The sequence below is a fragment of the Enoplosus armatus genome, chromosome 5 (genome assembly GCF_043641665.1).
Source record: "Enoplosus armatus isolate fEnoArm2 chromosome 5, fEnoArm2.hap1, whole genome shotgun sequence".
In the NCBI taxonomy this organism is placed as follows: Eukaryota; Metazoa; Chordata; class Actinopteri; order Centrarchiformes; family Enoplosidae; genus Enoplosus; species Enoplosus armatus.
In genome coordinates, this window is record NC_092184.1 from 14307480 (window position 1) to 14332712 (window position 25233).

General features: G+C 43.2%; 1 protein-coding gene across 2 annotated transcripts in view; it reads right to left on the reverse strand.

The window, feature by feature from the left end:
- Window positions 1-260: 260 nt before the first annotated feature.
- The window catches only part of dscaml1 (Down syndrome cell adhesion molecule like 1), a 74913-nt gene continuing 49940 nt past the window's right edge, over window positions 261-25233 (reverse strand). The window contains exons 8-34 of one of the 2 annotated variants that reach the window (XM_070906511.1): window positions 23822-24100; window positions 22808-22936; window positions 22466-22645; window positions 20797-21002; window positions 19948-20044; window positions 19651-19779; window positions 19187-19354; window positions 18954-19024; window positions 18506-18746; window positions 15105-15251; window positions 14855-15010; window positions 12222-12361; window positions 8977-9130; window positions 7382-7499; window positions 6890-7053; window positions 6564-6662; window positions 4621-4809; window positions 3671-3799; window positions 3316-3474; window positions 3042-3197; window positions 2823-2853; window positions 2536-2654; window positions 2220-2372; window positions 1823-2017; window positions 1342-1650; window positions 635-832; window positions 261-571 (exon numbers count right to left, since the gene is read on the reverse strand). In XM_070906511.1, the coding sequence (XP_070762612.1) occupies window positions 261-571; window positions 635-832; window positions 1342-1650; window positions 1823-2017; window positions 2220-2372; window positions 2536-2654; window positions 2823-2853; window positions 3042-3197; window positions 3316-3474; window positions 3671-3799; window positions 4621-4809; window positions 6564-6662; window positions 6890-7053; window positions 7382-7499; window positions 8977-9130; window positions 12222-12361; window positions 14855-15010; window positions 15105-15251; window positions 18506-18746; window positions 18954-19024; window positions 19187-19354; window positions 19651-19779; window positions 19948-20044; window positions 20797-21002; window positions 22466-22645; window positions 22808-22936; window positions 23822-24100 (4427 nt within the window). Of the gene's footprint in view, window positions 833-1341; window positions 1651-1822; window positions 2018-2219; window positions 2373-2535; window positions 2655-2822; window positions 2854-3041; window positions 3198-3315; window positions 3475-3670; window positions 3800-4620; window positions 4810-6563; window positions 6663-6889; window positions 7054-7381; window positions 7500-8976; window positions 9131-12221; window positions 12362-14854; window positions 15011-15104; window positions 15252-18505; window positions 18747-18953; window positions 19025-19186; window positions 19355-19650; window positions 19780-19947; window positions 20045-20796; window positions 21003-22465; window positions 22646-22807; window positions 22937-23821; window positions 24101-25233 lie in introns of both variants that reach the window. The other variant, XM_070906510.1, reaches the window with a different exon arrangement.

Consider the following 25233-nt stretch of genomic DNA (forward strand, 5'->3'; position numbering starts at 1 on the left):
TGACACAATAATAATAGAAAGCAATCAGGCAGAAAGAAAGGCAAACCCCTGTGCTGTGGAGACCCAACTCTGACCCCTTCATACAGTAGTGTCAATGGGAACCCAACCAGCCCCCTGCAGCCTGGCACAGTGCAGGCACTGACGGGTCAGCTGTGCATGTGTATGTTCCTCACCCCACTTTTCCATAGAGGCTCCAGGCGAGCGCTGGCTTGACCAGCATTCTATTAAGAGTTACAGTGACAGGCCGCAGTGATGGCAGGCTACACCAGTGTGTACGACTTGGAGTAGGCCCCTGCCCCTCCATCCCTCTGCTTCTGCAGTCTGCCTAAGCCCGAGGAGCTGCTCTCCAGGAGAGAGTCTCTGGATCCTCCCATCTTAGAGGAGGATGAGGAGGCACCTCCAGGAGTCCCTCCTGTGGCCCCTGCTACCCCACCGGAGGATGATGACACCCCAGAAGCTGCAGCAGTAGCAGCAGCAGCTGCCGCTGCACTCTGGGCCACTGAGGCAGAGGAGCCGGGCATGGTGAGAGTCCTCTGGGGAAGTGTGGAACTGCTAGAGCTAATAGATGCCCCTCCACTACCTCCACCTCCTGTTGCTCCTGAGGATGCCCCAGAGGAAGTGAGGTTGGACAGGCCAGAGTGGCCCATGGTTAGGGCTTGCTGCTTTGCAGAGTCCATAGTCACATGACGGCCCTGGGTGTGGTACGCCCGCTGGGCCAGGCCACGAATAGAGGCTTCACGTGGTGGAACCACTGGACATGGGTCATGATGCTCCGACTGCTTTCGGAAGAAGGGATCTGACTTCATGTAGAGGGGTAGGTTGCAGTAGTCACCTGGAGGGGAAAAGTCCAAGTTAATGTGACTGCCAGAGCCTGCAAAAGCCAAAGCCTATGGATAAAATTATGTGTGCAACATTATGAATATTTGCACTGTGTATTTATCTTAAAGACTTACTGTATCTGGCAACATTGCTGGTATCTTTGCACACTGTACAAATTACCCATCACACTGAACCTTACTTCACCTGTACACTTAGTTGTATATATTGCTTTTGTGTATTTGTATATTATCGTATAACATTTATCTACACTTTTTGTTATCTCTTTTGTTCAGCTATCTAATCTTGTTTTTCTATTTTATTGCCATCTTATTTTTTCATTTTGCTGTTTTGACACCTGCATCAAATCAAATTCATGGCACACATTAACTTGAATAAATTCTGAGTGTGATTCTGATATATTCATAACACAATCTGAACTTTTGACCTAACTCGGTTTATATTTAAAGCCAATTTAAATTCTAAATTAAAATAAAACAATCTTGCTTTGCAGCAATCACTCACTCTTGGCGCGGTGTGGAATGGGCACAGCTACATTCTTGCCACGATCATAGTCCTGGGGTTTGGGTGGCGAGGCAGTGAAACGGCAGATACCGGGCTCTGACGGTGTGCTCATGGACGTCATGCTGTCTGCATTGTCATTGGTACCTGTGGTCATCTGATCAGATGAGCTGTCAGAGATAAAGCACTCAGTAATCTCAAATTTGGCATGCTGCAGGTGTTCCTCTAGCTTGGCATGCTCATATGCTCTTGCCAACTCCTCGTAGGTGGAGGAGGCGCTCTCTGTCGACACCATGCTGTTGCGACCTTTATCTATGGAAGAGAAAGGAAAGGAAATAAAAAGTAAGCACATTTTCTCCAGTTTTACAAATGCTTTTTGAGGTGTAGCCCACTGAAAAAACACATTCTCCTCCACATTTGAAAAACAGCCAGACTTATATGCGCATGTTAATGGCTGTAAGTGTCATTTCACTCATGTGCCAACCTGTGTCCTGTGAGAGGCTGGCACTGTAGCTGTCACTCTCTGTGACAGTGATGCCATGCTGGGAGCCAACTGTGCGCCAGTCTGAGGTGAGAGTACGGGCTGGTGTGGAGGCCTGGCACTTGGTCAGAGTCCACTGACTTGAGTAGCGGTTCCTGATGCTATGGGCTGATTTAACACTCTTCCTTGACACTGGGTCTGGTGGTAAATAAGAAGGATGTATATATGTGCAGAGGCTGTTTAGAGACAGTAAAATTAACAAGCATTTGCAAAAAAAACCCCCAAAAAAACAAAAAACACATTCTGTGTATTTTAAAAGGTAAAAAAGAAAGTGCGAGCTACAAAACAGCTTCAGTTAGTTTCAGCTTTTACTGACAAACTGGACGGCGAGAGCACTTACTGGTTCCTGGTCTGATGTCTGACATGTCAATCAAAGGGCCGGTGTTCTGGATGAGGGCAGGGTGATGGACTGACACACCTGTGCAGAAGCTCTGAGGGTTCCCAGTTTGGTTGAACTCTGTGTCTGTCACAGGGATTGTGGCTTTGTCCTCACCTGTAAGAGACAGAGTGAATATTTCAGAAAAGCAGCTATTGCAGGTTAAAAAAAAACTCTAAGTTTGATGCCTCCCAATTTCAAAAAGATAATTTGATCTGACGCTCATGGACAGACACGTGGCCACACAGAGCAACTCTCCGTCTCTCTCTCGTCCTCTCACCGATTTGCTTGATGCCTTCTTTGTCCTCAATTAGCAGCTGCACTCTGGGGATGTCGATGTGCAACCGTGGGCCCTGAGGAGGTCCCTTCACTGGGGTGTCAAAGCTGCGGTTGTTTTTACTAATCCAGAGATACAACACACACACACACACACACACACACACACACACATTCATGGTTTTGAAAAAAAATCTAAAATGTGTATTTGTGAAATGAATTAAGAATGAGTTACACTAAATAATGCTTCGGACTGATTTTGTGGGAACGACTAGGAAATAGCAGTCTTACCTGATAAGCATCTCTGCCAGGCTTTTGGCATCTAGAGGGAGCAGAGAACATAAATAATTTTTTCCTGACACACATATCAGTCTTTTAAAATAAATGCAACTCTAGAGACGTCATTCAAGATTCTCTCTGAAGTCTGGTTCTGCTTCAGAAAGACAGCTTTGTTCTTCTTGCCAATTCATTTCTACCACTTGTCTCCTCTCCTTTTACTTCGTCTCTCACCTCTTAGTCTCTTCAGCCTCTTTTCCTTGCGTTTCTTGCGAATGATGAAGAGCAGTGCAACACCCAGAGTCACCAAGATCACAGGACAGCCAATAGAAAACAGCTTCTTGACATCATCGTTCTTCTCTAGGGGGGATTTGATTGGTGGGATCGTGCCTGCACGCGAGAGAGCAGAGATCAGTTACTGCCCTTTCACGATAATATTTCAAGGTATCCAGTGTAATGAATTTCTTGTTAAAAGTAGCAGACAAAACACAGATAGTCTTCTACTCACTGCCATCATAGTCCAGCGTTGCAAATTGGGAGCTCTGGTTTCCACAGCCAGCGCTGTTACAGGCTTTCATCTTCAACTCATACCAGGTGGCCTCACGCAGCTCTGCCAGGAACACATCTGTGGTGGCATTGGTGCGTACGTTCTGCCATGCCCATGTACCTGCACGCAAACAATATTGAGTCCACTCTCTTTTCTTTCCTCATTGGTTTCCATAAAAAGATGGAATGTTACCTCAATACTAACAATAAATTTATAGATATAGATTTAATTAAGCTTCATAATTTTTCCTATTTAATTTGTTGCATGATATCTCCAAACATTACTAATAACTGCATTTTAAAAAGCAGTGACTCACCTTTTGGTCTAAACTCCAGAGTGACAGCGCTGATTGGACAGCCTCCACTGGCCCAACCCTGCAGGTTGAGGCGGGCGTGGCTCGAGTTAATGTGGGTGAAAACCGGCTGATCCTTGTTGAACTGGGGTTCTGTAAAAGAAGTAATCATGTATTTGTCTATAATAAATGTATTGTTCAGATTACTAAAAAAGTACATGTATTGTGCCATATAACAGGTAACTGGGGACCATAAGACAACATAAGCAGGCCTATGTGACAGTTTACATATACAATAACTGCTAGAAACAAATTCAGAGTAGGTGTTCCAAAAATATCTTACTAGACGTATTAGATATAATTGAATTATAATCATCAATATACAAATAATGTTTGATTGAATCACCCAATCACTTGTAAAAGAAATTAACTCATGATATAAGACATGATGTTTTTATATTGTCATTCAAATGTTGAGATTGTGGAGAAGGTAAATGTGTTCTTAAACAATGAATGACTATAAAATGGATCATATACAAAGTCTGACTGTAAAAAGGCCAGAAATCCGTCATCAGCTACTGTGAGTATAACGACGCACAAAGAGGTGACGTTTCATCCTTTAGGGTAAATAGTGGAACCATTTTGAATCTACAGTTTCAAAAGTCTGTTTTGTGTTGATGTGAAGGGTCAAGGATGAAGGACTTAATTGCAATTTATGGGCTGCAATGTTCTTAATATTGTTGGATACATGCTATATATTTAAAGCTACACTGTTGACTGAACCACAGAGACCTCTCACATGTTTTCTCACTCCTATTTCCTGATACGCTTCAGTCTGTAAATTCCGCCTTTTGTTCAACACATATACGAAGGTGATATCCGCTTCTCCTTTGTTAAAATGTGTATTTAATGTATACTTTTCACCTTTATCTACCCACACTAATTCCCTTCATCCTCTGTTCCTGGCTTCTCACCTCGCCCGTGGGTCTTTGCCTCGATGATCTCACTGATGCGTCCGGCTCCAACACTGTTCTTGGCCGCCAGCTTAACTTTGTACCAGGTCCCACAGCGCAGGTTGTCCAATTTGAAGGAGCGCTCACTTGAACTGATGAAAACATCTTTCCATTCCTCTGTGTTGTCCACAGAGTACTGCAGCACAAAACCTGCATGCATATGAAAGAAGACAAATTATTATTTTCTCGCTTTATTACATAATTCTCTCTCTGTTTTTTGCAGTTAAGATGAAGAACTCATTTTGCACTATCTCTACTAAACTTTTGACATTGGTACCTCTACTGTCCACTAGATGGCAGTGTCAGACTGCACTTCTCTTGCCCAGATAGGCCCCCGATTGGAGGACGGTCTAGCTGCTCTCCATCTACGCCGCCATTAGTTACCTACCAACCTCAAGACTGGGATGGCGCTGACTAAGCATCTATGCAAATGAGGCTATGCAATGTGGTGACTGTTTTTATAATCAGCTGCCTCGGAGAGCCGACTCCCTACTGCTCTGAGACACTTTACTTCTAATCCTCCATGTCTGTCTGTCTTTCCTTCTGTTGGTATATAATTATGTATATATGAATGTCTCCCTCTCTGTGTTTCTTTGTCCTTTTTGAACCAACTTTTTTCCCTCTTTCTCTCTAACAGATGGTGCGATAGAGTCCAAAACATTAGAGGGGTTAACATGTGCAGATCCTGCAGTGTTTGTGTCTAAGTTTTATAGTCACCCTCTTTAACATAACAGCAGATAGCAGAGAGAACGGTGCAGAACAGCATAACAACAAACTATTGTAGAACAGGTTATAACATAACATAAAATTTCACTGCAGGATTTGTTCAATTGTTTATCCGTGTATGTATTTGAATTTTATTTATACACAAGCCGCGAAAAGGCTTAAAAACCAGCTGAGACGTTTCCATGAAAAAATGCTAACATGTTTCATGTGAAAAGGAATAGCATGCGGATGCCACTGCAGTAAAATAGATGCTTAATGGGGAACATCAGCATTGCCCACTGCTGACACTGTGCAGATGGGGTCACGGACAGACGGACAGGCATTCTGCTATACATACAAGATATACGGATAGGTTTCACAGAGACACTGGAGGATGTATGCAAATACCGATTGGTGGCAGATCATTATTTGAATACAAAATGGAGCACCCAACACATACTGGTTGCGCCAAAGTTTATATTACTTCCTACTTGGTTGCTCGTAATGCATGCAAATGATGTCTTTCTCTGGGTCTTCCTGGCAGTACCTGACCCACAAGAATAACACAAAAATACGATATTGTTACAGGTTTTGACGGCTTTAAAATATACTTGACCCAATGGTTCAAAGAGTTGTTTTAGAATGTGATCTCATGAAACTGTGGTCATAGTTTTGACAGCCATTTCTTTAGTAATGACACGTGGGACAATAAGTCTTTTTGGGTGCATTTATGTCTTAAGCCAACACACTGATATCATCACATGCCTGGTTCTTCATAGTCTCAAGTATAAAGAACAACAAGGAGTCAGACAGACGACCCTGCAACACCCTCATACTGACAAACAGCATGAACAAAGAAAAGGGATTGAAACCACATTCGCATGCTCATTTAGGCACTCACACCCATCTTCACAATCAGATAATCAAACAGACACATAGTTAACAGGGAAACATAAAACCAGGACGCAAATCAATAAACTTATAGATCAGTATGCACATTAACAATGCGGCAGGTAAAAGAGAGAGAAAAGACAGACAGGGTAAACTAAGATCAGAGTCTTATGCATAAACCCAACTTGATGACCTCAAGTGAAATTCTGCAGAGTGTCACCTTTAGACTCACAGGCTACAGGCCAGAAGAAAGAGATTTGAGTATACAGGAAGACAGAAAGACAGCTTTGTTGTGCGGGGCCATGTACCTCTGATAGAGCTGCCTCCGTTGTCTCCTGGTATCCAGGCCAGAGTGATGGAGGAGGTGGAGGTGGTGGAGACGGTTAGACGAGGCTGGTCTGGAGGGACTGAGGAGGAGACACGAAGAGTTAACCAGCTCAATAGTACCTGTACTAAAGTATTACAGAGTCTTTTTGAGGAGGTAAAAAGATACGTCACTGTTAATGTAAACAGTGTATTTCTCATTTTCAGCCAGAAAGTCAGGCGTACAAGTGAGGTGCAGTCACAGTTGAGTGGACTAAATGAAATAGCCTGAAAGCTACTCGAACGCTGCCATTATTGCCTTTTTCCCTACCTTGTACCAAAAGGTTTACTATGATAGTGTCAAAGCCCAGCGTGTTGGTGGCCGTGCAGGTGTAATAACCAGAATCTTCAGCTTTGACAGAGCGCAGCACCAGTGTCCCATTGGCCAGAATGAGACGCTGTCCATCTAGAGACACTGGGATGGCTGTGTCCTCACTGATAGAGAGAAAGAGAGAATCATGGGACCACATCATCACATCATCATCATCAAGTTACTTACTATTATTTTGTTTCTAATGTTACTTAACAGGAGGCTGCAAACTTGTCCAAGTTGACATTTATTTGTGATGTTTCTACTCAAGACGGGATTTGGGTTTGTGTTGGTTTGAGCTACAGAGCATTTTTTTTCTAAAGATGTACTACTTATATGACATTATAGAAAATAAGCATCTGCAAACAATCACTGACTTTCTCTTGAGCCAATTGAGATACCACAGCAGCACCGAACACTCAGCTTTTACATATAATTTCTGGGGAGTCTCACCTGTCTTTGGTCCATTTTATAGTAGGTGTAGGTTCTCCTACTGAGCTACAGGGCAGTCGCACCTCCTTCATCCAAGGAGTGGTCACTGTACCCCCAAATGACAGGATCTTAGCTGGAGCTGGTGGAGGATGAAGAGTAAAAATGAAAGGCGTATGGAGACACAGAAATTGAAAAAAGACCATTAGAGCTATTGGCATTAACACTTACACAAGAAAGGCAATCAGCCTAATTAATATCTACCAATCGGTTAATCTTGCCATTGTCAAATAAACAATTTTCAAAACCGATAAACAAACGATGTAGAGGTTTCAGAATGTGTTGAATCGATACAGAAATGTGATGGTTGTTTTCCATTTGAGATTTACTAGTGGAGAGCGTGCAATGTATTTACTGGGATTCACACTTGGTGGAAAACAAATCTGCGTTGAGAATGGGACATTGTCCAGCAAATAATAGTATATGAATGATAATATAAGACAAAGAATGTGCAGAGAGGATATGAAAAAATATCCATCTATTCCCTCCCCTCGCTCTCTCTGTCTCTCTTTCTTTCGCAAGCTTGCCGTCTTAATGCTAGTGCTCTAGTGCACTTATGTTAAGGTTGAATGAAGTATTGAGTGGGCAAGCCTGGAGGACACTGCCTTTTACAGCTGCCGATCAGCTGACGCACCCATCCATACAAGCGCGCACATACATACACTCACAAACCTTTGCACCCAGCAGTCAAAGGAACGAATAAATACAGAAAAGGATAACATGGTGGAAAGTGCACTCTATTCATTCTCACTCCCTTATTCTTCCTGCCTTTTAATCCTAGGCCTATTGATTTAACTGCCCTCTTCATTTTCTTAAACACTCTGCCTCACTATTGTCTTGAGTATTAGTTAGCTCTGCTCTTGTCGTGTCATTTTCTCTCTTCTTTTTTTCCCCTACTCCTGCTGTCCTCCCTTTTGCTCCCCCTCACATCATTTCCCTGATTCAGGGCGGTTAATCTGGTGCCCTCTGAACTCTGTGATCAATAGCACATGCTGCTCTGTTGCATGAAGTCAAAACAGGCATTCACACATAAAGAGGAGGAGAGGTTGAAAAAATATGCAGAGAATAGTTAGCTTATATAGAACAAGTGGCCGAGTAAGAGGGAGATTATCCACATGATTCACAGAGTCATGAGGGATGTAGAGCAAAACATCCTTTAAAAATGTGTATTTTTAGTTCATGGCATTGTCAATAAGAGGCTTGAAGAGGAATACTACTCGTACAGTAGCAGTGTGTCGTAACAGTTCCCAAGAGAGAGAGAGAGAGAGAGAGAGAGAGAGAGAGAGAGAGAGAGAGAGAGAGAGAGAGAGAGATGGCAGAAGCAGAGAGAGACAGAACAAGCAAAGAACCAGAAAAGTTAGGTTCCAGTTAAATTGTTGCACTTCCCCTTTAAATGCTGTTGAAATAATGTTAAATGTAACCTAGAGGCCCAAAGAACTGTTTTCAACCCAATTTTGACCAGTTTTAACCTCGACTCTTAGGCGTCTTTTAACATGCAAATGTTCACTGGCCATCCAACCTCTCTACTGTATGTCTCTACTGTATATTCAGGGACGCACCCTTGGCGGCTGGCTCCACAGTGACCTTGTCGCTGAAGTTACCCCGGCCTGCAGTGGTGACGGCTGCAGCCCAGATCAGGTACTGCTGCCGGTGGTTGAGGTGAGTTATTCGGTAGAACAGCAGCTCTGGATTGGCTTCATACTCGCTGGGCAGCTGGGGAGAGGGGAGAGCCGAAAGGGCAAAGGAAATTGTTAATCTCGGAGGAGGTTTGACACTCCAAAGATCTTAACATGTCAATATTATATGCAGCATTAAATATTAAAGGAAAACAGTTGTTTCTTTTTAAATCAATCAACAAATCTGCTAGCAGGCGAAATACTTTGTTGGATTGTTTCTGATGCAGTTTCTTTGTACAAACAGGAAGATGTATCAGTACTGAATTAAAAAATATTCTCAAAACAAATTGATTTGCTTTTGAAACAGGTGGAATTTTGTAACACAATGAAGATAATAAATATGTTTTAAAGGCTCCCAAAAACAAAATAAAAAAAATCCAAAATAAGGACATGTTCCACCTATTCTCTACATTTCCACGACAATGAAAATAATACACATTAAAGAATATCAAATATCTCTGTCATATCACAAAATCTGCATTGTATCTGTGCTGTATATGTGCTGAGGAGCACCAAGTAAAGTCTGGGGGATGCCAAAGACAAGATCATTTTGTCACTTTACTGGAGAGGCAAACGTAATGTGAAGGACTGAGTGAACATCATTTTAATGTGAACCAAGCCCTGTATGCTCTCCACGAGTCAGTACTACAGGAAAAGAGAGGAGGATGAGGATGAAGGCACAGAGGTTCAGGGCACATTATATTATGATGTGCCAAAAAAAAAAAAACAGTGAGGAAGGAAGGTGCTGGAGGGAGGGAGGATATGAGGGGAATGCTGGAAAAGAGAAACAGACAAGAGGGTTGGATTGGGGGAGTGAAGCCCCCTCCCTCTCCTCCTCTGTTCTCCTCAGGGAGGGCAAAGAGAGATATGAGACAGAGGAAGACAATGGGGGACAGACAAATGAGTCAGTCAGAGATATCATGAACAGTCATACACTAATGAGGCCTATCTACTGCAGGCATCAGCAGTGACAGAGAGGAGCGGGGGGGGGGGAGGAGAAGGAGAGGAGTCCAATAAACCATCAGAGAAAGAGGAAGGGATAAACACACAGCCAAGCACAAATACACAAACACAAATATACTGACAAACACAGACACACACATACAGTGGCATACATGACCTGGAGGTGGATGTGTAATTGCAGTGTGTTTAACCCAGCCATGTGTCTGCTGTCTAGACATATACGCATCACTGTCCCTTCAACACACACGTACACGCACACGCACACGCACACACACACAACCTCTCTTTTTTTTACTGCCTGCCAGTCACTATTCACCTACCCACCAATTATACCCTTACTCCCTCAACTCCTACTCTTCATCTACTCCTCAGGTATCCCAACACCCAGGTTCTCTCACACACACACGCACGCACGCACGCACGCACGCACGCACACTCTCAGCAGCTCTGTCTGTTACTGAGCAGCTGGTCTCAACTATGAATAGAATAATAGGAAAAAAAGAAAAGAAAACACAATCACAAATTTAACACATGCGCTGCAAGGTAGCACCTAACATTCACTGTCGCCCTCTAAATCACATGTTTTACTGCAGCTCGACGCTGACTCACATTTCTGACTGACAGGCGCTCATGCACAGATGAAATAAGGACAGCAATATAAGAGTGTCAAATGATTTGAAGAGTCAGTAAACGCAGCAGACCTGTAAAACCTAAGACACTGCAGTGTTGCTGAGCTCTGTCCTAGCCTGCTGGGTTGTTGTCTGCAGAACGGTTTATTCTGGGCAAATAGATTCCCGTATTCATGTTGTTTTTCACATTTATGAGCAGGCCGTCATGGAGGAATCCACTGGGCTTTTTATTACTTCCCTGTGTTCCCTGTTCATCATCCATTCCTCTTGTCTCTGTCCTTTCTGTATTTTCCTCTCTGCCTATCCTTTACCCCACTGCGCCATCCTTCCCTTCTCCTCCTGCCATCACTCCTCATCCCTCTCTTCATTTCCCTGTCCTTCTCCACATTTCCCTGTCATCTGTGGGCCCACTCCTTGCTTTTCCTTCCATCTATCCACCAGTACCCCCCTCTGTTTTACATCGTCTCTGCATTTCTCCCCCTGACTCTCACGTATATCAATGTCTTCTTCTCCTCTCTCCTCTCTGTACATTTGTCTCTATACTCTCCACAGCAGGCAGTATGGATGGATGGATGGATAGATGAATGGGTGGGTGGGGGGTAGATGTTGGGAGGAAGAGAGGGAGGAGTGTGTGTTGCTGTAACGGATATTAAAATATTCCTCCGGCGTGGAGATAGCGGTGATCCGGGGAACGATAGAGCGAGATAATGAAAAGAGGAACAAAAGTACTCCCCGCGCGGTGTGTCTGACCCCCCCATCCCTCCTTCCTTCTCTCCAGTCGCACTCATTTACATAGTAATCATCCCGAAGTCTGCATGGGGGCTTCAGAGAGAGAAAGAGAGACTGAGATAAATAGATAGATAGATAGATAGATAGATAGATAGATAGATAGATAGATAGATAGATAGATAGATAGATAGATAGATAGATAGATAGATAGATAGATGTGTGTGTGTGTAAGTATACAAACAGCATTTCTTGCTATTTAAGTCACACTGTCATAAAAACACGAGTTGCATATATATATGTATATGTACCTCTATACGCATGGTGTGATACATTTATGAGTGTGTGCGTGTGTCTGTACGTTAGTGAGAGTGTGTGTGTGTGTTTGCTGTCGGCTTGTTTTCTGCCCTCGTTGATGAACAGATGAGGTTGTCTTGGCAACGTGATGAGACGCAGATATGCAAATGAGGCTGGAGGGTGAGCTTGCACGCACACACACTGCGGTATGAGGAGAGCTCATTTCACACACACACACACACACATCTTGCTGAGACTGCAGCACTAGACCACACACACACACACACACACACACACACACACACACACACACACACACAAATGCAGAACAACGTAATTAAATCAATTTTCTTTAATCTTGGCATCATATAAAATGTGTAACAGGAGCTAAGTTCTGCATAAAAAAAGGATCATGTGCCCTTCATCATCAGCCATGTTTGGATCCTCTTCCCCCTTTTCCTCTTTCATTCACATCTCAATCCTGAAACTCTCTGCACCCCTCTTGTAACTCACCGGTTGGCCTGACCCGGGGCTGGAGCAGTAGATGGTGTACTTGCGGATGATTCCATTCGGCTTGTGAGGGGGTAACCAGGACACCACAACACTGCTGGCGGAGGAGGGCACAGCTTTGATGCCAGCTGGGGGTCCGGGGTCTGAATCATAAACGGGAGCAAAGAGAGAAATGGAGGGCAGAGTAAACGTGAACCAGTTTTATTTCTCTGTAATGTACACTAAACTGAATTAATAGCTTGGGGGACACCCATTTTTGGGCAGATTTGCGGTAACCCTCCAATTTTCAAGACAAATGTTTAATTGAACAAACAAAGAAAACGTTTGTAACAATGATACCTTATGCAGCCTCACATGCTAGTTTGAGCAGGTACTCTTTACAATTTACTCAATTCTTGGGTTAATTAAAACAGCCTTCCTCTTGTTTCCATGTTTATATTATAACAGTGATACTGCCCCTGAGGTGCCTTGTTACAGAAAAAGAACAGACTTCGTGGAGGGACGTCTTATTTTCTGTTGTGTCATTTTTAAACTCTGCCTCATGTATTATTTGGAATATTGCAAACTGCCATGAGACACATTTTGATCATCACGTCTTTAACAGGCAAATTTAGCTTCCAATATTCAGTGTTCATGCACACGAGGGCTGAAGGTATTAGTTGATCAACAGACAACTAAACTTCTTCTAATTATTGACCGTAATTCTAAAGCAAAAATGCCAAACAACAGTTTCTCAAATGGGATTTTTTGCTGGTATTCCTAGCTTTTACCTTCGGGTTTTGTACTGTTAGTTTGACAAAACAAGCAGTTTGAATAGCAAGGGGCATTTTTCACAAGTTTCTGACATTTTATGGACAAAACAATTATGACTGGCAATTTAATTAACAATGAAAATATTCTTTAGTTGCTACCCTAACGCGTACTTCCTCTCTTTTCCTCCGTTTGCTGCTTTTGTCCTGCACCTGTCCCCATCAACCTTCGCTCATGTATCATGCTGCCATATGGACAATTCACTGTGCATTATTTCTTACGTGACCAGCGACATGTTTACATAAAAATAATGTAGGTTCAATACTGACTACTGCCAACTCTTAAAAAGATAATTGCATCTGTATGCTAACTTGTCGTCATGGCCATTCTGTCTTAATATCAGGTTAATGAAAATAACTCGAGGGAAAAGCGGGAGGGTTGCATATACAATTCCTAGTGTATGCTTATATGTATGTTAGCATGTTGTACTGCCGCCAATGATCTAAGGGATTCACAGATTATTTTGATGTATTTTTTTCTTATCAGGGGTAAAATGATCATTATTTTAAGAACAACAGAAAGAGTGAAACGTGAAGTGTTTGATTCTTGGTGTAACACTGATGATTTTGAACACCTCGAAGGTTAGAACTTCCTGAGAGAATTAGACACTGTGCAGTAATTTTAAGTAAACATACTGTGTTAAAGATTAAATCCAGAAATGAACACATATGCATATAAACACACACGCATACACATATTCAAAAGGGACCAAATGCTGTGGCCTCCAGGGTGTGGGGGCCCTTGGAAAAAAGCATGAAGAAGAACTGAATAATGAATCTCTGTCTTCTTTGCTCCATGCGTCTTTGTGTCTAAGAGACAGAGGCAGAGAAAGGCAGGCTGAGAACTGTCTGTTTGCACAATTTCACCGCAAAAACACTTTTCCATATGCTACAGACAGAACTGAGAGCAAAGCGAAGGGAGAGACGGAGGACGTTGAACGTATGTGAAGAGGTTGCCCCTGGACACAGTGTCAACCCGCATCAAGGAAAAAGAGACACTCAGCTTGCCCCTGATAAACACACACACACACACACACACACACACACACACAGACACAAAGACTAACACAACACATATATTTGAAGAGCTATTGCAGCGAGGCCAGCTCATAAAATGGAGATATAGTGAGGAAGAGAGAATAAAGGCCTTTTCTGAAATGACACTTCTTAGAATATCTGCCCCCCCACTCCCACCCTCCCGCCTCTCTCTCTCTTGCGCTCCCTCTTTCCCTCATTTTCCCCATCTCCAGACGCCTGCCTCCTCCTCTGCCTGGCCCCAGGGAGGGAGAGGAGAGGCGGATACGGATGTAATCCACAGCCCGCCAGTGTAAGCACAAAATTAATTCTCTTTAAGCCACAAAGAATTAATCCCTCTCCTTGTGCTGGGCACTGAGCTAGACTTGCACACACACAATAGCACATGTACACATACACATACACCCGTACGCGCAAACCAACGCCAAGACATTGTACACATGTACACATGCAAACACACACTTAACCCCCGCCAACACTTCCGCATATTCACATGCACAGACCCACACCCTTAGGCTCCTTAACCACACACACTTTTTGGCTTCTTAATTCTCATTAGCACTGGTAATGGCACATCAGAGCACAAAGAGGTTTTAATCAGCAACCTCAGCCTTACAAAGACCCCCTCTAACCCCCCCTCCCGGCTCCTGCCTCCCACACTGCAGCCTAAACCGAGAATAAAAACCTTAAGACTTGCCCCAAAGGTGTGGTCAAAGCAAATGACATGTTATTGTAGGCCAGCTCATTGTTTGGTTTATCTGTTTGGAAAGATCTACTAAAATGTGTACTCACAGTCTTCTCGGGTTTGGATATACAGGACGTTGCTACGGACCCCATCTCCAGCCTGGGTGTAGGCCAGCACCTGGATGCTGTAGTTGGTGAACTTCTCCAGGCCTCTGAGCTCCACCTGCTCCTTGGTGGTTGTGATGTTTTGCATTTCACCCCATTCTAAGAAACAAAATGACAGAGAGTTGTTCAGACCAAGGGCCGAGATGTTTCCAGTCATAGTGTCTAAGTAAGATGACAGACACACTCAACACACCTCCATCCGGAAAGACGGCCCAGAACACGACACGATATCCCTTCAATACGCCATGCAGTGTCATCCTGGGAGGTTCAGCCCATGTGATGACGGCCTCGTCTGATGTTACAGAAATGGCTCGCACATTCTGAGGAGGCTGGCTGGGCACTGACGACACAGAGAGAGAGAGAGAAAAGGTAAGATAAGTTATCTAAAACATGTACCTACAGTTATCTAACCTTATGTATTTCACAGTCTAATTCAACAGAAACGATCTGTTCATTGAAGGATGAAAAACACAACTTGCTGATTGCTGAGATAGATACACAGATCAACTGGAGAAAATCAAGGAATTATTTAATCCCTCAATATCCAGTTTCCTTTAACCCCTTCAGAAGCTTTAAGGTTAGAAAATGATCTTACGCCACACTGAAAACATCACATATTTATTCTGTATTGGCTTGTTCCATCTCCTCATTGAAGCTGTGTGATGTTTACACTTAGTGAAATATTAAAAACCAAATATTCTAGATGTCTTGTGCATAATTCTTTACAGATTTCCTCAAGTTCATATTTGGATCTGGCCCTCCGACTGGTCAGAGATGTTAAGCTGGTTTTAATTTTTCCTTTAAGTAGCTCTAAGGTTGGAAAAAGCATCTTCACTGCCTAGCAGTATCGTATATTCTGTTTGAGCCTCTTCCAACACTGAAGCAAATTGAGTAAAATATTAAAATCCAAGACTCTGTTTTTCATGGCTGCACCATTCCAACAAATGGATCTTTTGCATCATTTTACACACATTTCCCCAAAGTTCACCCTGACATTTTGGGAACTGTGAATATTTTTGGATCTCCACTACAATTTAGCTGCACAGCGCGAGTTTGTAATGACTGGTACATCGCGTGGCCGGTGGGGTTTAAGAGGTTAATAATTATGAAAAATTATGATTCTTTTTAAAGCAAAGGCTGCCATTGTCTCCTCAAAAGTAGGACTGGCTAGCTGATAACTAAATAAATAAACCCTCTCTGAAACCCTAAAAGGCATTTCCATATCAAACCTGAAGTGAGTAAACAGGCTAGCAATAGATAAAAATCTCGTGACATGCGTCCAGCCTGATGTATAGGACCATCTCTACAACCACCATCTCTCTTTCTCTGTACAAGCCTCCTTCTGTCCCCGCCAGGCCAGGTGTCTCTTCTATTGGCTACCGCTGACCATTAGTCTTTCAGCCTTTGAATAACGCACACTGTTGACGATGAACAGAAGTCAACTTGTGAGAGAAGGAGGGGCAGGAAGAGAGGAAGAGAGCCGACTGAAAGACAGAGAGCAATGAAAGAGAGAGATTGGGCCAAGTCCACCAGGGAATTTCTCTGCAGCTGGTGAAGAGAGAGGAGGTGGGGAGGAGGACGGAGGAAGGGAGGGAAAGGAGAAAGGAGGATTAGAAAATTGAAACAGGGTTTTGCATGAATAAACCACAGGCTCCAAGTCTAAATAATTAGAAGGCAACAAAACACAGCCCAGTTCCTCCCTTCACAGTCACACCTTTACGAGAGAAGAAATAAGGATTGAAAGAGGATGTGAACAAAGAGTTGAGCTGGTTCAAGAGCATCCAAATTGTCAGTGTTAGGGCTTACGTAGGGTTAAACAGATATAGGAAAGTAGATAAATGAGGGGATAGAGAAAAAAAGTATAATAAATCAGCGCTAAGGTTGTTGATGTATAAAATAACCTTACATAAATAAGTGCATAAGTTTGGAGAGGAAGAAAAAGATACAGGAACATAATGAAGGGCAGTTTTAGACTGGGCCTACAGGGAGGAGGAGATGGGGGTGAGGGGCAGAGGAAGAAGGGAGGAAGGGAGGAAGAGAGTTAAAAGCAAGGGGAGCAAGGGAAGGGCAGAAAAAGATGAAAAGAGGGAGCAGAGAGACAATGCGCTCAGCTGTGGATAATTACAGCAGGAAGCTAGCAGAGGGGACGAGAGAGAGAGAGAGAGAGAGATAGATACAGAGACAAGCTAATTATAATTATTTTTAGTATGCTTGTTGTTATCACTATTATCATAATGGCCATCAATATCACTGTCGCCACGGTGACAGCCACAGGGAAGAACTGGAGGGCTCTGTCTGCTCTGGACCAATGGGGCTCAGCCAACTGTTCACTGGGTGGACAAGTATGTATGTGACGTGTGTGTGTGTGTGTGTGTGTGTGTGTGTGTTTGTTTGTATTTGTTTTTATAGGAAGAAAAACTGTCAAATGTGGATGACGTATGATAGAGTTTGAGAGACATGGCATGTGTCTGTGTTTAACATTGTCTATTTGCATGAACAGCGTACAGATTAACCGTTTTTAAACTGCAGCTCAGCACTAAAGAATAAAGAGTAAAAAAATAAAGAATCCGAGAGTACAAGAAGTATTACATTCAGAGTTATAATATTAATAAAAATGACTTAGAATTGACTATTTTTTCTTTTAAAAACGTATTTATCAGTGTTTTTATGTTAACATCTGTCAGCTTGTTTTGGATTTCTTCTGCTCCTTAGTCGCCAAAAGTCAATGAATGCAGCTCGCTTGGAGAATATTGCTTTACAAGAAATGAAGAAAAGGAAAAAGTTGCACTAAATAAAGTCCAGTGGTCCATTGTCCTACTGCTTTACACCAGCCCCTTCTATCTCTGATACAAGACAGCCTTCAATCTCACAACTATCAGATATTTTCTGTGATCACTTGTGCTTAAAAAATGTTTCTTTTTTTGCGATGGATGTAGAAAGTGACTCCATATCCTTGCAGACTCACAACCAAATGCAGTTTGAAATATTCTAAACATTGTTCATGATTGTGCAGCCTAGAAAGAGGTTTTTACTCCCTAAGTGCTTTTGTAGTTAATTCAGTCATTTGTTCACTCTTTCATCTATTCGCTCACTGAACATTTGGCCTATCTACCCCCCTAGCCATCAGGATGCATGGTAGTATCTCCACATGTCTCACTGTACAGAGCTCACTCCATCCTCTCTGCAGCGCTCAATGTCTATGAGACTATGTGTATCCTCGGTGTTTTTGCATTCCAGCAGCCAACATTCATTCTTGTTGAGAGAATAGGGAGTAGCAGTCAATGTAGTAATTTTAGGTTACAAAGCATGGCATGATTTGACACAGATCAGACAGTGAGAAAGCAAAAAGAACAATGGCAACGGGAAAAAAATGCAGAAACCGCGAATCAAAGCCATAGCAGAGAGAGGAGGATATTTCATACAGTGGGTCTGACAGTTTACTCTTCCACTGTGCACCATGCTGTTTAATCCATTACCCTTAGTGCTGCTGGTCACTAAAGTAACCAAACCAAACTGATAAACGGACCAATAGACAATAAAGCCCTTTTCACACATGAGACATGTTGTATGTGTGTTGTTCTTTCTGATCCTCACCATCTTCCAGTGTTGTAGCATTGATCTCTGAGCTGGAGGGCCCTGTGCCGGCTCTGTTGAAGGCCTGGACAACCACACCATACTGAGCAAACTTCTTCAGGTTGTCCAGGGTGTAGACCTCACTGTCTCCAGTGGCCTTCATCTCCACAATGCTGTACTGGCCGTTACTGCCAGGGCCGTTTTCTCTGTAACCAATCTGGTAACCCCGGATCACTCCGTTCTGCAGCTCCTTCCTCGGGGCCTAGAAAACAGAAAATGGAAGGACAATTGTGACTCAGAATCATCTATTCCTATTCATATAGTGCATGATTATTTAGCCAGGACTACAAACATTAGGTTACTTTGCAAGCAGCAAGACGTGATAAAATGAGAAAGTAAGGCAATGTTAGACAAACAAATGTGAGGAAGTACATAGCTGTTCAGAAGCAAAATAGTTCTAATGCTTTACCTTCCAGGTAACCCTGATGCTCTGAGAGGTCACCGGCTGCAGGATCACTTCCATGGGAGGACCATCAGGCTCTGCAGAGAGACAGAGGGGTTAAGGCAGAGTCTCAAGGCTTTCCAACACAAAATGCTTCTTCAAGAAACAGATGCAGTGGCAAAGGGCTAATATAACAAGCAAAAGTGAAATATTTGCTCACATTCACATTAGTAAAGAAGCTGTGCTGTCACAATACTTACGTGCTTCTTCTGTGCTGATGGTGAGTTCCTTACTGGCCTCGCTCTTGCCTATAGCGTTATAGGAGTACATGCGGATGCTGTAGACAGAGGCAGGGTGAAGGTCTACTATGTTGGCCTGGTTGTTGGTGGGGGAGATGTTTCGAGTGGCATGCTTTAGCTCCCAGGAGTCTGACAAAAAAAAGAAGACAATAATAGTACAGCGTTATTTTTCATTTTGAGTTATACAGTTTGCCATCATTTTCCCACTTCAAAAAACAATTTTGATTCATTTGGGGATTTGTATTGTCTCACTCCTACTTAATTTTAAGTCTTATTTTTTCCCTATGATCTTCCTACAGGAAAGTAAAGTACACTTCTTGAAAAATGTAGCCTATTTCAGCCTATTTAATGTTTTGAATAAAGGAAAAAGCACCAACAGCTCTGCAAATTCATTTTTCTATTTAGAATATATTCTTTTTACTTACCTGTCTTGTTCTTATACTCAATATCGTAGGAGGTAATGACACTGTTTCCATCAAATCTCTGTGTCCACCGGAGATTCATACTGCGATCTTTCACTTCTCGCACCTCCAACTCTGGAGGGTCTGGAGGCTCTGAGGATTTAAGAGAGATGGAGTAAACAAAGGTAGGAATGTGACATGAAGGAGGAGAAGGTAACACCAAACAATTTTGGGTAGAAAGAGGGAAAAGTAGGTTCATGTAGCTTTTATCAATATAAAGAGGAGATGATACAATGCATGCATTCATACAGGAATGGTTACCTTGCACAGTGAGCTGGATAAGGCCTCGACCCTCTCCATAAGAATTGATGGCATGACAGGAGAAGAAGACTGAGTCCTCACGCTCTGCTGGTTTTAGCTGTAGGAGGAAAGGTAGAAGGAGAAATGTGACAGAGACAAACAACAATCTTTGTGCAGGCAAATTGTGTAAAGCACAGCTTTGTGATGGAGAAGTGGCCCAGTGAGAGCTTTTCCTCTACCAATGCCTGTTTGGTATTTAGGTGACTCACAGTCAAAGTCAAGTTTATTTATATGGCACTTTTTATACGACAGGCGTAGACTGAATGCGCTTCAACACTTCAACAATGCACTGCATTGGGAGGAGAGGTGCAATAGCGGAAGTGTCACCAATCCAGTGGTACACTGCATTTTTGGTGCCAAGATTCACTTTATTGCACCATTTGCAAGCAGAGGGATGTTGTATGTTAGGCTGCTGTATGTTCACATTTGCATGCAACTCTAGATGTTGCAGAGATGAATATTAGGTTCCTCTCAGGAGATGCTGGTCTGGACTCCAATACCAAAATGGTATCTTGTGGTGGGAAGAACAATGATGTTAAGCAATTAAACGAGCCATGCTGCCAGCCTTTAATAAACTCTACTGTAACACAAGTGACTGATAATGGACTCAAAAATACAGCACACAGCTCACTAGAATCTGCTTTACACTTCTCATCTTGACTCATAAAAAACAGCTCAAACAGACACAAGAGAAAAGTGAAAAAAGAACATTGAAAGCTATCTATTTGTCAGCTTAGTACGTGTCATAAAGCCGTTGCTGTCTGATTTCATAAACAATTAGATGCTCTACCCTATATAAGTGTTTCTTACCTTGAGTGTAGACAACACCTCGTCTGTCTTCTCATTGGGGCTTGTGGTAATGGAGTACCGGGGGTTGCGGTCAGGGTCAATGACCGTGTCGCCTCTCTCCCAGCGGATGATGATGGGCCATTCTCCTCTGGCTGTGCAGTTCAGCTCCTTCATGTGCCCCTTCTTTGCCATGGTAGTGTTGGGGTGACTGGTGATCATCGCTGGGACTGGAAGGAGAAAGGAAATGGAGTGTGAGATGAAGAGAAGGTGAGGACAAATGGGGGGAAGCAGGTAGAAACGGTGGCAGTAAACAGAGTGATGAGAGGGATATTAGGTGAAAGAGGCAGATAAAAGTGGGAAAGGGGGGGAAGGAAAAGAAAGAGTAAGTGGATAATAAGAAATGTTTAAGTGCAAAGGGAGAAAGAAGTGAAAGAGCAGAGAGGAGAAGGGTAGGACAGCCGGCAATTAAAAAGGTGGAGTTCAGAGTAGCCAAGTTCCATTGCAGTAGAGTAATGAAGAGCTATGGTCAATGAGGTAAAATCAATAAACCTCTTCTCTCATTCTCCAATAGTTAACATTGGGGTCTAGGTGAATGAAGAGGCAAAAACGATACACTCTACACATAAAACCACTCACACACTCAATCTTCTTTGGCCAAAACACACACACACACACACACACACACACACAAAATACCGATCTGAGGAGGATTCTGCTGTTTTGTTTTCATCACTTATTCATCTCACCCTCCCTCTTTTCCTCTTTTCCTCCCTCTCCGCTGAGCGAAACAGACAGAATTGAGGGAGGCAGAGGAGAGGAACGGTTCAATCAATAACACTAACACCAGAAGGTGTGAGAGAGAGAGAGAGAGAGAGAGAGAGAAAGAGAGAGAGAGAGAGAGAGAGAGAGAGAAAGAGAGAGAGAGAGAGAGAGAGAGAGAGAGAGAGAGAGAGAGAGACAGAGAGAGAGAGAGAGGCAGTCTTGTGATGGCAGAAACTAGTAGTTGTATCTATGTGCTCCAGGTTATATGTGTTTGTGTGCAAGTGTCAAAAGGAGCCAGACATTAAGCTTTAACATCTCTTTTGTGGGTATAGCTGTTTTGTAAGGTCGTGGTACTGCATGCTACAAAGTACATTGTCCTCTAATAATGCTCTACTTGATGCTGACAGTGTGTATGTGCATGTACATTTTTTCCCAATGCATTTTCACATTGCATTACACAGGGTGTTACTGACAGCGAGGGCAGGGTGGAGAGATTGATTGCAGATAATGATTAAGCTCAAAGTGTTTTTGATTGTCGGTAGACAGATCCCAAGAGTCAAAAGATCAATCGCTCAGTTGCTTGCCTTCTCACTGCCTATCACACACACACACACACACACACACACACACACACACCCCTCTCTCTCTCTCTCACTGTTCTTACGTCTATGGTCACCTTTGCTCCACCAATTCATCAGTGTGCACGTATGTGTGTTATGTCCATGCCCACAGAGCACAGGGAGAGTAGTGTGAGCCGGCTCATTGGTTTGACACAGCTAGCGAGTGTGTGTGTGTGTGTGTGTGTGTGTCTGTGTGTGTATGCATTAAGACTGATAAAGCAGGAGCACTGGAGCATCCTACATGGCCTCACTGCAGTCGTCTATGCCATACATTAGGCACATTAGTCCGTGTGAGTCTGTATACTCACTCTTAACGGTGAGGACCATGCTCTTGCTGATGTCTGAGCCCACGCCATTGGAGGCCTGACAGAGGTAGAAGCCACGATCCTCTTCCAGGACATGTCGGATGAGTAAAGAGCCGTTACTCACAATCTGGATACGGCCCGTCAGAGGCACAGGGTGGTACTGCTGCGGATTCCCAATACCCGCTGGGCAGGAAGAGAAAGAGAAGATTGTGATGTGACGATCCCTACATTTTATTAAATTTACTATGGAGCAGTATGAACCTATGAATATGGGCACAATGGGCAGAGAAAAGCCGACAGAGATGCATCACAGTACATAGGTAGAATGAAAGATGGGTCATGTACCTAGTGTACCTTTGGCATGCTTCCACATGACCTTAGGAGGAGGGTATCCATCCACCGAACAGTTTAGGATCCCTGCCTTCCCATAGATCCCATCCTGGTTGTTGGGCTGAACCACAAATCGAGGAGGCACTGGAGGAAGAGGAGAGGAGAAACTTCTTTGGTCCGGCATGGCCAGTAAACAGTTTCAGGAGCCCTCCACTGATTTTCAGTGATGTATTTAGAGTATTCAGATCATTTACTTTGGTAAAAGTACTAGTACAGCAATGTCAAAATGACGTTATGCATTCAAAATCCTATTTAAGTAAAAGTACCAATACATTCTTTAAACTTTTGTAAAATCATAATCTGAAAAGTGACTGCTGCTGTCAAATAAATGTAGTGGAGTAAAAAGTACAATATTTCTCTTTGAAATGTATTGGAATAGAAGTAGGAATAAAATGAAAAGACTCAAGTAAAGTACAAGTACCTCAAAATTGTAGTTTAGTACAGTACTTGAGTAAATATACTTAGTTACTTTACACCACTGCTGATTTGACATGTATAATACATACAAAGTCAATGTACAAGTCACAGGAAATACTACACAGCCTGTTAAAACAGTTGTATAGTCACTTCTGTGACTCTGGAGGAAGCTTTGTCTCTAGTCTAACAAAATGACTGAATCACTCAGCGTAACAGAAAGCTTGTGTTACAACATGGAGGCTGTGGAGTTTGAAATATGTGGGTTTTTACTCGGCAAGGAGGATCTAGTGAAAGATGCTATTGAGCTGCATTATAGGGAAGTAAAGGATCCAGTGTTTTTGGAGCATTGCCCATAACAAGGACTAAAAGTCAGTATATATCAGCCTCTGCTGCTTCAATTCTGACCATACTATTTTTAATCCTCCAAGTCACCCAACTTTATTTAAGCGCAATACTAAATCACTGCAGTGCTCTTTTAAAACAACCCCCTTCAACCCTCTCTAAATATCACTTTATCATCTTCATATCTTCTCTCACTCCCTCCATCCTCACCTGTAACTGTGAGCTGCCTTTCTGTGCTGACAGTGGCAGCATCGTTGCTGGCAATGCAGGTGTAGTTTCCATTGTGTTTGAGTGACACCTTAGATATCTGGAGGGAGCTCATGAACTCCTTTGTGTCGATGGTGATGCCCGAGGAGGGCACGATCTCCTGCCCGTCCTTGCGCCACGTGATGCGTATGGGCATGTCTCCAGACGACACCACGCAGGCGATGTACATCAATTTACCGATGGAAGTCGGCGGAAAGTCAAATGGCTGGATCAGTGGAGGGACTGCGAGAGGTAGAGAAGGGGAGGATGAAAGAGTGAGCAAGAAACGTGATAGAAGGAGAGTGGTGAGTGTAAGATGTGTAGAGAGGAAGGGAGAGCAAATAGAAATGTAGCAGAGACAAAGTAATTGAGGGGAAAATTGTGAAAAGAGATAAAAGAAGATAAAGAAAAGAGATAGAACAGGCAGATCAAGTCAAGGAAATATATGATGAAAAGGAGAGCGGGGGAGAAAAAGGCAAGGACAGGCAACAGGGTGAAATAAAGGGTAGATAGAGAGAAGACAGAATAAGGCAAAGAGGGAATGGAAATAAAGAAAAAAAGATGAATGAAAACAGTTAGAGGGTTGTTTAAATGAGCGGGGTGAGTATGAGGTGAAGACAGAGATTTGAGGCAGATATGAATAAGTTAAGGATAAAGAAAAGAGAGAGTCAGATGTGAAGACACAGGGAGAATATGGGTAGACACACAGATTTGAAGATTCGGGGGCATCGAAAGGACAAGGGGTGGGAGAGTGATGTAAAGGGAGAAGAGGTGGAGGGATAAAGATACAGGGGAGGGAGACAAAAAGACAGAGTGAGATTATTTTTAGAGGACATGGTTCAGAATCTATTTTCACCTGACAGGCTGATTGGTAAACTAGTGGTCCATCTGTCTGATTTCTTGAGTCTGTCATCTAAACCTGGACCCCAAAGCTTCCACCCCACTGCAGCCTGGCCTACTAGCCCACTACCCACTCTGCAGCCGCCTGTGCCCCCTACCAACTCCTCCACTCCACCCCACCCTGCCCTGCTAAAGCCAGCCCATAATAGCTGCTCTAATTAGAGGCCCATCCGCAGGGGAAGAACGGTGTTGCTATGGAGAGTGGCGGAGGTGATAGCGGTGGTTTGGAGTGGTGGTGATGGGGGGGTGGTTACAGCTGAGACATCTGGGGGATTTAATCTGGGCCTCGTTAAAATTCATCTAATTAAATCAGAGACATGACGAGCACACATTCATACAAGCACATACCTACACCCACATGCAGCAAATGCACATACACTCACACACGCATGTGCACGCAAACACTACGAAGACCACCGAGCGCCACAAATTTCACACATCTGCTAATGTCAAGTCGAAACACACACAACCCACAC